The sequence below is a fragment of the Aspergillus brunneoviolaceus genome (assembly GCF_003184695.1).
Source record: "Aspergillus brunneoviolaceus CBS 621.78 unplaced genomic scaffold BO95scaffold_45, whole genome shotgun sequence".
Lineage (NCBI taxonomy): Eukaryota > Fungi > Ascomycota > Eurotiomycetes > Eurotiales > Aspergillaceae > Aspergillus > Aspergillus brunneoviolaceus.
This window is the reverse complement of record NW_020290775.1, coordinates 6,425-18,928: the sequence shown is the minus strand read 5'-3', so window position 1 is coordinate 18,928 and position 12,504 is coordinate 6,425. Positions and strand designations below refer to the sequence as shown.

The window sequence follows — 12,504 nt, the reverse complement described above, 5'->3', positions numbered from 1 at the left end:
ATATGATATTTTATGTTTTAGGAACCATCTTGCTCTTTGAATACCATAGATCAAGTCAACCATGTAGTTAAAGTGGCCCTAGAGATAACCCGTTACTATAGGGACAGTGTTTCGAACCGCCTCGAAGTGAGATGAGGCCGATCTCGCATTTGAGAACAAGTGAATAACACCAGGCACACAAATCTCACTTCGCGTGCCAACAACCGTTTTCTTTATTGCGAGTCGGTGTTAGTCTTTCCTCTGTTACCCTTCTCTGATCACCGGTTTTTACCCTCATTCTCATCTACCTCCCTCGTTCCATCAACCCTAAGCATCATATTGAACCTGTCACGTCGCGTCGCACCGGCTCAAGCTTGATATCACGATCAAGATGCCTCCGATAACAGTCAGCCAGGAAGAGCAGCCCCATGATGAATTCCTCCAAGAACGCTTTGGGAAGTTGTTCGACATCAGCAACGAGGCGCTGGTCGAGCTTGCCCTCAGCGTCCGCAGCAAATACATCACCAACACTCAAGCCACCGCGAAAGTCCTCGAGCACTGGATCGGCACCTACAACCTCATCCACGTCATCGGATTCAGCGACGGACTGAAGTACGTGATCCGCGTGCCTGCAAGCGCCCGCCACGGGCAGATGTCGGAGGCTGCGCAGCGAGCCCTGGTCAGCCAGGCGCGGATGATGCGATTCATCAAGAAACGAACCATGATCCCGATGCCAGACGTGTTCGACTTCGACGCGGGATTCGCCAACCCGCTCAAGACGCCCTACATCGTGCTCAGCTACATCCCCGGCCGCATGGTGGCGGAGGCCTGGTTCGACCGGTCCGGCCCCGTGCAACTCGAGGAGAAACGGCTGCGGATCCTGGACAGTGTGGCCGAGGCGATGGCGCAGCTGCGCGGGTTCCAGTTCGAGCAGATCGGGTCAATCGACGTGGCGGAAGAGCGGCTGGGCCAGCTCAACGCGATGGCGCCCTGCTACGGGTGGGAGGAGAACTACCAGGACGACGGCGGCCACGTCTTCCACGTCCAGCAGTGCGGGCCCTTCTCCTCCTCGACCGCGTACCTGCGCCACCGGCTGCAGCGCGTCACCCAGTGGACGGAGACCCCCAGCGACCGCGGCTGCCGCGTGCTGCTCGACCTGATGATCGACTGCCTGCCGCGCTCGACCCGCCGCCGCAGCGACTCCCACGAGTCCTTCGTGCTCAGCGTCCCCGACCTCAGCGCCAAGAACGTCCTCGTCGACGAGCAGGGCGCCGTGACCGGCTTCGTCGACTGGGACGGCGCCCACACCATGCCGCGCTACCTGGGCTACTCCAGCTTCCCCGGCTGGATCACCACCGACCTCAACCCGCTGCACTTCATCTGGGCCGAGGACTTCGAGGAATCCCCCGAGCTGCTGAAGCAGTACCGGCTGTTGTACAACCGCAAGATGCAGGGCCTGCTGCGGGGCTCCGGCGACGCCAAGTTCGTCCACAAGTCCCATATCTACGAGGCAATGCACCTGGCCGTCTGCACCCTACGCCCTCGCCTGGAGATCGTCACCACCCTCGTCGCCAAGGCGTTCCCCACCAATACGGAGGTGGCCATGAATCTCATCATGCTGGCGGGCGAGGGAAGACTGTCGACGCATGATAAGGATCAGTTGAGCAGAGGCTTTCAGCTGTTGTTCGCGGTCTCTTACTGACTTGCTGATATGGTATGCAGGGAATGGAAATATGTTCTATGAAGGTGGCAGCATGTATCCAGCAGGACTTCTGGGTTGGAAGTATCTGACTTCATGTGAAATAGCATGGCTCTCATTAAATCAATGTAATGCAATGTGACACCAACGTGTAGTTTTTGCTTTCTACTAACCGGGGGGGTGATATCCCTGTCACTTTTTACGTCGGGAGGCAATTCCCTGTCACGGGTTCGGAATGTAACCCCCTCCTCCCTCAAGTTTCCCCATCGGATATGATGTCAACTTGCAACATTAAACAAACTTCCATCCACTAAATTTTCCAGCATCATCATGCTCATATAGCAATGCTTGCACTAACTATCTTCCTCGCACTGCTGCCTCTTCTGGCTATATACCTGTGGCAATGGCTTCGATATCTGCGATTCCACCAGCATGCCTCCTGGCCGCAGCTTCCACCCTCCCTGGTCTGGGGACACATGAAAGCACTGAACGAGTTCGTCAGACGCGGCGAACGTCGCAGACATGTCGGTATGTCATCTTTTTGACACCTAGTATAACTATCGTACTCGATCTAACAAATGCAGACCATGTATTCGGGGAGGTGCAGCAATACCTGGGCAATCCGCCGCTGTATCTTCTCGACCTCCGTCCGGTCGTCGGCGTCCTGGGGATTGTCTGCAACCATGAGGTCGCTGAGCAGATCTCCCGAAGCACCAAGGGCTTTCCCTATAGTATGCGCAAATCTCCAACCATGAAATCGCTGGAGCCGTTACTGGGGCCCCATTCCGTGATTACCGCGGAGGTTTGTGCGCACCCTTCTCCATGGTAGTTTGTGTGTGTGTGTGTGTGTGTGTGTGTGTGAATCGACCACTGATACAATGTATCCCATGCCTCAGGGCGAGCAGTGGAAAGCGTTGCGCAAGCGATACAATCCGGGCTTTGCGCCGCAGCATCTCCTCACGCTGCTGCCTTGCATCATTGACAAAGCACGAATCTTCATCCAGTGTCTGGATGAGTACGCGCGGACCGGGGAGGAGTTTTCCCTTGAGGACCGCTGCACCAGTTTGACGCTTGATATCATCGGTATTTTTGTCTATTGTGGCATCTCTCCTCTACACAAACGTGAGATGTCTAATTGCCTCGCTTCTAGGAGCCGCAACAATGGACACCGACCTGGACGCCCAGCTCCCCGCCCACCAACAGAGCCCACTTGCCCGCCTCTACCGGCAGCTACTAGCCAGCTACCGCCGCGACAGCAACGTCAGCAAATTTCGCCTCACCTGGCTCCTCACCCCGTTCATCCTCCTCCGCCGCAAGTATCTCGTCCGACGGATCGACGCCCTCCTGCAAGCCCACATCGAGACGAAGTTCACCGAGCTTCGGACGACTACGACCGACAAAAAATCCTCCTCCTCTTCATCCCGAAGTATCCTCGCCCTCAGCCTCCACGACACCGACCACCTCACCCCACAGATCATCCGCGAAACCGCCGACCAGCTCAAATCCTTCCTGTTTGCCGGCCACGACACCACCAGCATCCTCCTGCAGTGGACCTTCTACGAACTCAGCCGCACCCCGCGTGTGCTGAAAGCGGTCCGTCGCGAGCTCGACGCGCTCTTCGGGGAGGAGACCTCTTCCGCCCCCGCCAGGGTGGCGGAGATGCTGCTCGCCGGGGGGGACGAGTATCTGTCGCAGATGACGTATACCGCTGCGGTCATCAAGGAGGTCCTCCGGTTACATCCCCCCTCCGGCTCGGCGCGGTATATGCCCCCTGGGACGGGGTTCACGGTGACCCTCCCCGATGGGCGGACGATGTGTCTCGATGGGGTGGTGATGTACAACTGTGCGACGCTGGTGCAGCGCGACGAGGCGGTTTATGGGCCGACGAGGGAGGAGTTCTGGCCGGAGCGGTGGTTGGAGGGGAGCGCGGACGGTTATGATGGTATCAAAAGTGGTGATGGCGCTTTTCTGGATGATAGTGGGAAGAAGGTTGGGGGTGGTGGTGGTGGTGGTGAGCAGATTCCCGTCAGTGCGTGGCGGCCATTTGAGCGTGGGCCCCGCAACTGCATCGGACAGGGGTTGGTCAATATCGAGGTCCGAGTCATTCTGGCCTGCACTGTGCGGCGATTCGAGTTCGAGAAAGTCGGGCTGGGGGCGCTTGCGAGGGATGCTGGGGGTCGGCCGGTGCTTGATGCAAAGGGGCAGTTTGAAGTTCTGGAGGAATTGTTTAATGTGAGTTGTTCCTGCTTCTTGCTTTTGCTGGTTGGTGGCGATGGGGGTGTGTATGGGATATGTTGGTTAACGCGATGCTCTCTAGACGATGCAGGTTACTGCTAAACCGGTGGATGGGACGAGGATGAAGGTCAGGTTTGCATCTGGGGAGTAAGGATGATGTTGTTGGGAAGTAGTTCTCCGATGGAAATATAGCACGAGGGATGATTTACACCCAGTTCGATATATTTGAAGACTGAATGTAGAACTCATGCCGTAATGGACGGGGGCAACGTGACAGTCCCGCTTGCACGGCACTGAAAGCTGGTCGGCAACACCCCTGGTCTGATCCCTGGCCATATAGCAGATAGCGGACAGCAAGAGGTGATCATCCAGCCGATATTATCATGACCCTGTGCATCGCAGAATTAAACCACAATCTCAGATTGGCCAAGGAGGCTGAACTCAATCAGAGAGGGACACTCAACCAAATAATGCACCACAGCTAGAGTGAAGGCTGTCCCCGAGGACCCAGCCTAGTCTAGAGTGCAATCACAGTTCCCAGGTTTCTAGATCTATGGACTAGAGCTTCATGGCTTCAAGAATCCCATCGCCACCCTCATCGACCAGATCCCGAAACTCCACCACCCATGAGACCAGCACTCTCCAGAAGCGTATGCCACTGCAGTCGAGTCCGTTCCGTCCCTGGACTAAAAGCCATGATGGCCAAATCGAACTGCGCCGGGGACTGCAACGCTACTTCCTCGAGAACGATAACCTCCATGCAGAAGCAGCCTCGAGTACCCCGGCGTCATATCCGCCGCCACCTTCTCCAGGATCCACACAGAGGTGGTGAATCTCTCAGCAGATTGCTGTCAGATTAGCACAGCACCCGGTCGAAAATAGGGGCGGTGCTCATGAGCAACCCCATTGCAGGCGCTATCCTGAGCGGACGAGGCGGTTGGGTTGGACTCGTTGCCTGGTGCGGTGCATTGCTTGCCATTTCGTCGGTGGCCATGGCTGTGTGTCCCTGAGCCGGCTTGGGACTCGATCGCTCCTTGTGAGAGCCAGACTACAGAGCCCCCCAATACCTCAAGAGACATGCTAATTATCCAGTGAGGACTTGGATTGAACATGGTTCCAATTTCAATATTCTCCAAGCAGGTGGAATATCGGGCCAAATGCAAAGTGGGTCTGCACGGTAAGTAACCCGACAGCTTCACATCGAATACAGCATTCTCAATCCTAACGACCTCGCACTATAATTAGGACATCTAAGACCTTGAAGCAATTACATCACTGTACTGCTGGCCTGCGTGGCCCATCCGCTTACCGACAGGTCGATTTTGCTGCCTTGCCGATAGATTTTCCCCCAATTTCTCCCAGCCACCTTTATTTTATACTACGCCTGCCGAAATCCTTTATCGCTGATAAGGATCGCGGTTGTACGGAGGTATGCACGCCTGTCACTCCCAGTCATTGATTGATCTTTTCCTCTAAGGCATTGTGGCTGACATCCCCAGTCACTCTGGTCGCAATCTTAACTCCCATGTTGTTCGCACCCCTCCTGGCCTACGTCGTATGGCCATCCTTTGCCGAATTCGTCACCGCAAATGTATCGACGTCCGACATCACGCAATCCGATCAGATCATACAGCGCAATGCTCTCATTGAGTCATACCTTGGCCATCGGCCCATACGGGGGGTCAGGAAGATGAGCGACGATGAGGGCGAAAAGTTCTTCATGGATTATTGGCAATTTGATGACGACGACGACGAGAACTATTATACGATCGGCAACTCGTCCAACACCGCCGATGAGTTGACGTCGCCAGCAAGACGTTCTGAGAATCTACAAACGACGGAGGAAATCGACTTTCAACCACAGACATACCCCTTCAACCCCTCGTACTGGAGTGGTTTGGAAGGCGAGGGGCGCGGTTGGAGGGCGGATTTCTCACCGCTTCTTCGGCGGGACTTCCGTTGTCCGAGCGGCACCTCCAACTGCACATCGATCGACCGGCCCGACAGCTGCTGCAGTACGGATGATACGTGCGTCCTGGTCAAGGACACCGGGTCCGGGGACGTGGGCTGTTGTCCGAAGGGCAAGACCTGCTCGGGCACCATCGGCTCATGTTCCGAGGGGTACTCCAGCTGCCCGTCATCCATGGGCGGCGGATGCTGCATTCCAGGCTATGAGTGCGTTACTGGTGGCTGTAAGTGGACTCTGATGATAAGCTTCCCCCCGCTGCAGGACTTATGCTGATCTCGGGCGTAGGTATACGGGTATTTACCGTCACGGTGACCGTGAGCTCGACCGTTATGCTGTCTACCTCCACACAGACAGTTGCCGCGACTACCAACACGCTATCCACGGGGGATCTGATTCCTCCCGCACGGCCTACGAGTGTGTCCACGGCCACGAGCTCCAGCACCAGCAAGACTACCAGCACCGCCACTGTGTCAGTCTGTCCGACGGGTTTTTATGCCTGTTCGGCATATTACCAGGGTGGGTGCTGCCGGACGGGTCGCGATTGCGACACCACATCTTGTCCGGCGACGCCCTCGACGACTATCGCTAGTGATGGAGTCACTATTGTGGTCCCGGTGATCACTGCGACGGGAACCGCCACAACGGCAACCAGCAGCAGCAGCAGCAGCAGTATGGGCCGATGCGCGAGTGGGTGGTTCAGTTGCGCCGATACAGTTGGGGGTGGTTGCTGCCCGACGGGATACCGGTGCGGCTCCAGCTGTACGGCAGTCTCGACGGCCACGGAGACTGTCTCGAAGGAGCAACCGACGAGTGGAAGTCAAAAGAGAGGGGTGTCAAGAGGGATGGCAGGAGTGAGCATCGTAGTTGCAGTAACTCTGACAGTTCTAAGCATGAGCTGATAGCCTTTTAAGTTAGTTATAACGAAAGATATGAGATCACGGACGGTTAAATGAAAGCCCAAGCCAACAGGCAATGCGGAAAAAGGTAAAAGTAATCGATGGCTCACGGATAAGCGATTCAGCTTTGACAGGCAAAAAAGCCCCGTGGGGCTTTGGAGCACGTGGGGCGTGTTGCTTTACCGGATCGGGAGCAATCCCGGTGAAGAGAGAGTCAAGACTCAAGAGACCCTCCGACCCTCTCCGATGCCGCCGCCGCCTTCAGGTTGACTCCTCCTCCTCCTCCTTCTCCTCCTTCTCCTCTTTCAACTTGGCCCGCTCCACTCCAACCCCATTTGCTTCTTTTCGCTTTTTCTTCCTCTTGCATTTCCATTTCGTTCTTAAGTTTTGTCATTGCATTTTTCTCTTCCTCCCTTCAATTGTGTTTTTTTTTTTACCAATCAGTCATCAAAATGGCCAGCCAAAACCAACAGAAGCCCCTGCCCTTCCAGTACCAGTTCATTGCTGGTGCCGTGGCTGGTGTGTCCGAGGTACGCATCGCGTGATCCCCATCAATTGACTCTGAACAACGTGGAAGCTAATATTGATGGGGTAGATTCTGGTCATGTACGATGCAATCGTAATCTCTCCAATGTTTGCAATGACTAACAAGCATTAACCCCAGGTACCCACTTGACGTGGTCAAGACCCGAGTGTAAGCTTCCCAAGCACCAAGCACCTTTTCCGACTCCCTGCCATCCACCCCACAAACAAACACCCTTGGACTAACACACCATTACCGCTCTGATAGTCAACTTCAGACCGGTGCCGCCACCGCGGGACAAGACCACTACAATGGCATGTTCGACTGCCTGCGCAAGATCGTGAAGAACGAAGGGTAAACAACCTCCTCCTTCCTCCTCCGTCCGAAACCCCAACACCACACCACACCACACCACACCACACCACAAACCCGAGGCCCACAAACTAACACCTCCCCCTTCAATCGCACCAGCTTCTCCCGCCTGTACCGCGGAATCTCCGCCCCGATCCTGATGGAAGCGCCCAAGCGCGCAACCAAATTCGCCGCCAACGACAGCTGGGGCAGCTTCTACCGGAACCTGTTCGGCGCGGCGGAGCAGACGCAGTCTCTCGCCATCCTGACGGGCGCCACTGCAGGTGCGACGGAGTCGTTCGTGGTCGTGCCCTTCGAGCTGGTCAAGATCCGGCTGCAGGACCGCGCGTCGGCCGGCAAGTACAACGGGATGCTGGACGTGGTGCGCAAGATCGTCGCGGCCGAGGGCCCCCTGGCCCTGTACAACGGCCTCGAGTCCACCCTGTGGCGCCACATCCTCTGGAACTCCGGCTACTTCGGCTGCATCTTCCAGGTGCGCGCGCAGCTCCCCGCCGCCGAGCCCGGCAACAAGGCCCAGCAGACCCGCAACGACCTCATCGCCGGTACCGTCGGCGGTACCGCGGGTACCATCCTCAATACCCCCATGGACGTCGTCAAGAGCCGCATCCAGAACACCGACAAGATCCCCGGCCAGGTCCCCAAGTACAACTGGGCCTGGCCCGCCGTCGGCACCGTCATGAAGGAGGAAGGCTTCGGCGCCCTGTACAAGGGCTTCATCCCCAAGGTCCTGCGGCTGGGCCCCGGCGGTGGTATCCTGTTGGTCGTGTTCACCGGCGTGATGGATTTCTTCCGCAAGATGCGCGATGAGTAGATTCCTTTCTGGCTTTCGGTTGTTTTTACTTTTTTTTTTATGATCATCATGATAGAAGAGGGCGGAAGAGAGAGAGAGAGAGAGAAGGGGGGGGGGGGAGAAGCAAAAGAGCAAGGATAGAAAAGAGATATCCGACTTGTCTTATCTTGTCGCAATAGATTCATCCTCTATTGTCGTCGTTGTCGTCGTTGTCGTCGTTGTCGTCGTTATCGTTGTTATGAATAACCTTTCTTGTATTTGCATGCAGAAGACGATCATCCATTTGATGTGATACCAAATCAGGAAGCCAGCCATTTGTAAAGATGCTATTCAACAGGACACCGTATCCTACATGACTCCCTTTCCATGACCTACCCCTAGAAAATAAATGAAATACTCATAGATGGTCACCCAAAGATCAACTCGGTGGGTAGACAGACCATTTACCCGCTACACCACGGATACAAACGGTACATACCTCCCTCCCATCGACGCTACGACCTTTTAGGACGCGGCGGCGGCGGCGTCAATTGCTGGCAGTAAGGCTGGGGGTGGAGGAACCGCACGCACGTGCAAGGATGTACCCCCCCTCTCCATCCCCCCTCTCGTCCATTCACAGCACCCAGGGTCCTACAGTAGTTCGTCCACATTGGACAGGATCCTAGTTCGGATCCATCACCCACCTTAGTACAGTACTGCACCTAGTACCTACCAGGTGGGCTGAGGGCCGCCACTCCCCTTCTAGTATGTGCATACCCTGTGCATCTGCCCTATGATGACAATGTACTCTACCTACCATCCACCTCGAGGGGTCGAGGCCGACCGTCGATCATTACAAGCTTACTGGCTTACCGGCTAGGTATCAATCGAGTCAAGTATTGAATGCAAATATCGTTATATAAATGACTTATATTATGAAGGTCGAAACAATCAGCCGTTAATGACGCCCGAGAATGGGTTTCCATGCGTTAACACACAACAATAAAGCAAGATTGTCAAGGCATATCAAGCGTATAATTAAAAAGGGAAAAGGGTATCGATGTAAAAACGGGCAAGGAGAGAAAGAGAGCCAAAGGAACAACATATATGTCAAGGTAAAAATCAAAATCCGATGACAGTCGCCATTAAGGAGAGCAAAGTCCAAAGCCATAACAAACAAACTCGCAGAAACGACATCAATCAAACGTCACCCAAGAATGCGAACTGAAGACAGAAGAGAACAAGGAATCAAAGCACACCCTTGAGAACCAATGACAATAAAGGTCATTTCAGCCATTAGCCTCGACGAAATCTGTCAAAACTTCCGCGTACGCCGGTCACCCATTTGACGCCTTTGTGTACAACAAGGTCATGACATGCAGTTGTTCAAGATATGAAAGGCAGAGCTCATCCGGAGCGTGAACAAGATTTAGTTCATCTCCATTGCGTATTCGTCTTCTTCCTTGAAGCTCATGCCAGCATGGCCCGAGCTATTCCAATACTGGGCTTGTCCAGAGCCCCCGCCATTGCTGCTGCCGCCACTGTTGAAAGGTGGGCTCAGACTCTGTGGGCTCAATGTTCCGTTGCCGCTGACAGAATCCCCAGCAATGTTGGTGTGCTTGGGCACCCGGAGACCGCTGCCTGGCGCTCTGCTGTAGGCAAAGGAGCTAGGATCATTCTTCTCTAGCGCATCGAGAATCTCGGTGCGCATACGCTTTTCCTCCTCGGTCTGCTCAAACGGCCAAGTGCCACCCAGCCTGCTGATCAATTCTGCCAGCTCTGACTCCTGTTGGAGCTTGACGTGCAGGGCCCACATCAAGTCCCGCATCCAACCGACTGCTCCGTTGAGGATATCTCCCTTGTTGGGCCCTTTCTCTTTTTCCTCGATTGGGAGACCCATGGTGATGTTACCAGCAGTGGCGCGGCGCCCATTGCCTCCAGCGAGCAGGGATGTTGCAGCATTCGCGGTAGCTCCGGTACCAGACATGGCAGTATTGTTGACAAGCTGCTTACGAACCTTGTCATCCTCCAAGCGGTGCTGGGGTACCAAATGGGAAAGATCCTGAATGCGTTCATTGATGTTGTCTCGCCGCCGGCGTTCGACGAGATTATGAGAGGCTCTGCGACGGCGCCGCTTCGCCTCTTGCGATTCTAAGTCCTGTGCGGACCCTGGCATATGCGTATCAACCTTGGCCGGCAAGGAAGCATGCTTGCCCGATTTGAGGATTTCCGAAATCCCCGCATGATGAGATGGATGGCCAGGAGATGAGATGGGTGACTCCACATACGAATGCGCACTCCCGGGCGTACCATCCCACTGGTTGGATAGCGTCTTCTGGTGCCGATGCTGAAGGCCAGTCCGAATGGGCTGAGTAGGGAAGCTCCCGGACTCCGGCGTCCCAAGGGTCAAAGCGCCGAGCGCTGGGGTCTTGGGGGTCATCGGGCTGCGTCCGTCGTACGAGGCCCGGTCGAGCGCTTGTATGCTTGGCCGAGCCTTGGCATTCAGATAGCTCTGGTCAAAATGGGATCCGTTGCCCTGGAGGTGAGGCGCTTGTCCTGGCTGGCCCATGCTCCGGAAGTGGTCATAATTGAAACTATGCATGAAGGGGCTGTGCATGGGAGCTCCATCTGGCGTGTTGGAGTACATCTGTGACATTTGGCCCGGGTGACTCATCGAGATCCCAGCGCTTGACTGTTGGTCCTGGAGATAGTTCTGCTGGACTCCATTGTGGCCGTTAATCTCCAGATCCAGGAGCTCATCGGTATCGATCCCAGAGTTACCGAAATTGAAACTGGAGGAAAGGTTCTGTTGCGAGGAGAACGGGTATGACATGAAGCCGTTCTGCATGCTCAACTCCGAGGGGTCAACCCCTTCATTAGGGTTCCCGAATTGGTTTGACATCGAATAGCCGGACTGCGACATTATATAATGGTGTGGGTCACTGCTGTGCTCGTCAGGCTCAGTCTTGATGAAATTGCTAGTTTCCGTCATCTCCCCGCGCATGCGCCCCAGCCTTCCAATCCAAGTCAATAGTGTTATCGGAGGGTGATCTTACGGTTCAAAGGCGAACCTGGTAGAGATGATAACTTGATGCTCGCCAAACACAAATTGTCAAAAGATAAACTTGATCTCCGGTGGTGGAATAAAATCGTCCTATCGGCAGGGCGAATGATTCAGACGGTGTTGGATAGTCAACGGACGGTGACGTCGATTCATCAAAGGGATTCGACCGAGCAAAATTAGCCGGAGAAGATCTAATGATCTAATAAGACTCCAAGGTTCCGTCAGCCTGGTTCTTAAACAAGGAGAGATGCGTGTGGCAATGAACCGCCCTATGAGTCGAGTCGGAGAACGCCAACGGGGGTGGCTCAGACCTCGACTACAAGTATGGGGGACACTTACCAAGCAAACGAGAAATTCAGTCTAGTAACGAAAGCCAAGCCTGGCGATGCCTCCTAGATGGATGGAGAATGCGATTGGTTTATGGCGTCCGAACGGAACGGGGGTAACGCGAGGGGTTGTCGCGATGAACTGTAAGCGGGCGCGGTGGACAGAGTGCCGGGCGAAAGCAGGATTTGGGGGAGGTGGACAGGACGGAAAAATGCCACTATCGTGGACGGAGGCCAGAAAAGTCCGAGGTATTTGTGCTGTCACTCGTCGAGCGCGCCGAAAGAAGAATGTCTAATAAGGTTGGCCTGGGGTAAGTGACTGGGGAAGAAAGTCAAGAGAGGAGCTGAAATAAGCCAGAAAAAGAAAAGAGGACAGGACGGCGGCGATCAAAGGAAAAGGCTCCGTCGTTGAGTGGCCATAAGCGAGGCAAAGAAAAAAAAAATAAATAAAATAAAGGAGACGGAGAGAAAGGCGGGCAAGAGACAAGAATAGATGGACGGGGCCGCGGAGGCGACGGACTGAACCAAAATGGGGGGGGGAAGGGAGGAAGAAGGTCCAAGGCCAGGCAATAAAGTGATAAGAGTGAGGTGGGAAATAGAGGTGTCAGATCAGACCGGAAGTAGCCTTGTAATCTCTGTGGGAAAGGTTGAGAGTAGAATCGCCACCAAAGA

The 12,504-nt window shown here is 54.9% G+C and overlaps 5 protein-coding genes across 5 annotated transcripts; 4 read left to right on the top strand and 1 right to left on the bottom strand.

Moving 5' to 3' along the window:
* Positions 1–30: 30 nt before the first annotated feature.
* Positions 31–2,160, top strand: BO95DRAFT_444157 (uncharacterized protein). Its single transcript, XM_025586818.1, has one exon. The coding sequence runs from the start codon at positions 371–373 to the stop codon at positions 1,679–1,681; it is 1,311 nt and encodes a 436-aa protein (XP_025440827.1). The 5' UTR covers positions 31–370; the 3' UTR covers positions 1,682–2,160.
* BO95DRAFT_174678 (cytochrome P450) lies at positions 1,842–4,273 on the top strand. The gene is made up of 5 exons (XM_025580849.1): positions 1,842–2,206; positions 2,263–2,480; positions 2,575–2,761; positions 2,829–3,910; positions 3,996–4,273. Exons 1-5 carry the CDS (start codon positions 2,023–2,025, stop codon positions 4,062–4,064), a joined length of 1,740 nt encoding a protein of 579 aa, XP_025440826.1. The 5' UTR covers positions 1,842–2,022; the 3' UTR covers positions 4,065–4,273.
* Positions 4,274–5,058: 785 nt separating this feature from the next.
* BO95DRAFT_174403 (putative GPI anchored protein) lies at positions 5,059–7,006 on the top strand. Its single transcript, XM_025580846.1, has 3 exons — positions 5,059–5,090; positions 5,159–6,105; positions 6,168–7,006. Exons 2-3 carry the CDS (start codon positions 5,439–5,441, stop codon positions 6,779–6,781), a joined length of 1,281 nt encoding a protein of 426 aa, XP_025440825.1. The 5' UTR covers positions 5,059–5,090; positions 5,159–5,438; the 3' UTR covers positions 6,782–7,006.
* A 438-nt stretch (positions 7,007–7,444) lies between these two features.
* Positions 7,445–8,878, top strand: BO95DRAFT_174423 (putative mitochondrial 2-oxodicarboxylate carrier protein). Its single transcript, XM_025580847.1, has 2 exons — positions 7,445–7,472; positions 7,569–8,878. Exon 2 carries the CDS (start codon positions 7,813–7,815, stop codon positions 8,482–8,484), a length of 672 nt encoding a protein of 223 aa, XP_025440824.1. The 5' UTR covers positions 7,445–7,472; positions 7,569–7,812; the 3' UTR covers positions 8,485–8,878.
* Positions 8,879–9,871: 993 nt separating this feature from the next.
* Positions 9,872–11,434, bottom strand: BO95DRAFT_366283 (basic helix-loop-helix domain-containing protein; the record flags this gene model as incomplete). Its single annotated transcript, XM_025582737.1, has 1 exon — positions 9,872–11,434. One exon carries the CDS (start codon positions 11,432–11,434, stop codon positions 9,872–9,874), a length of 1,563 nt encoding a protein of 520 aa, XP_025440823.1.
* Positions 11,435–12,504: the final 1,070 nt, after the last annotated feature.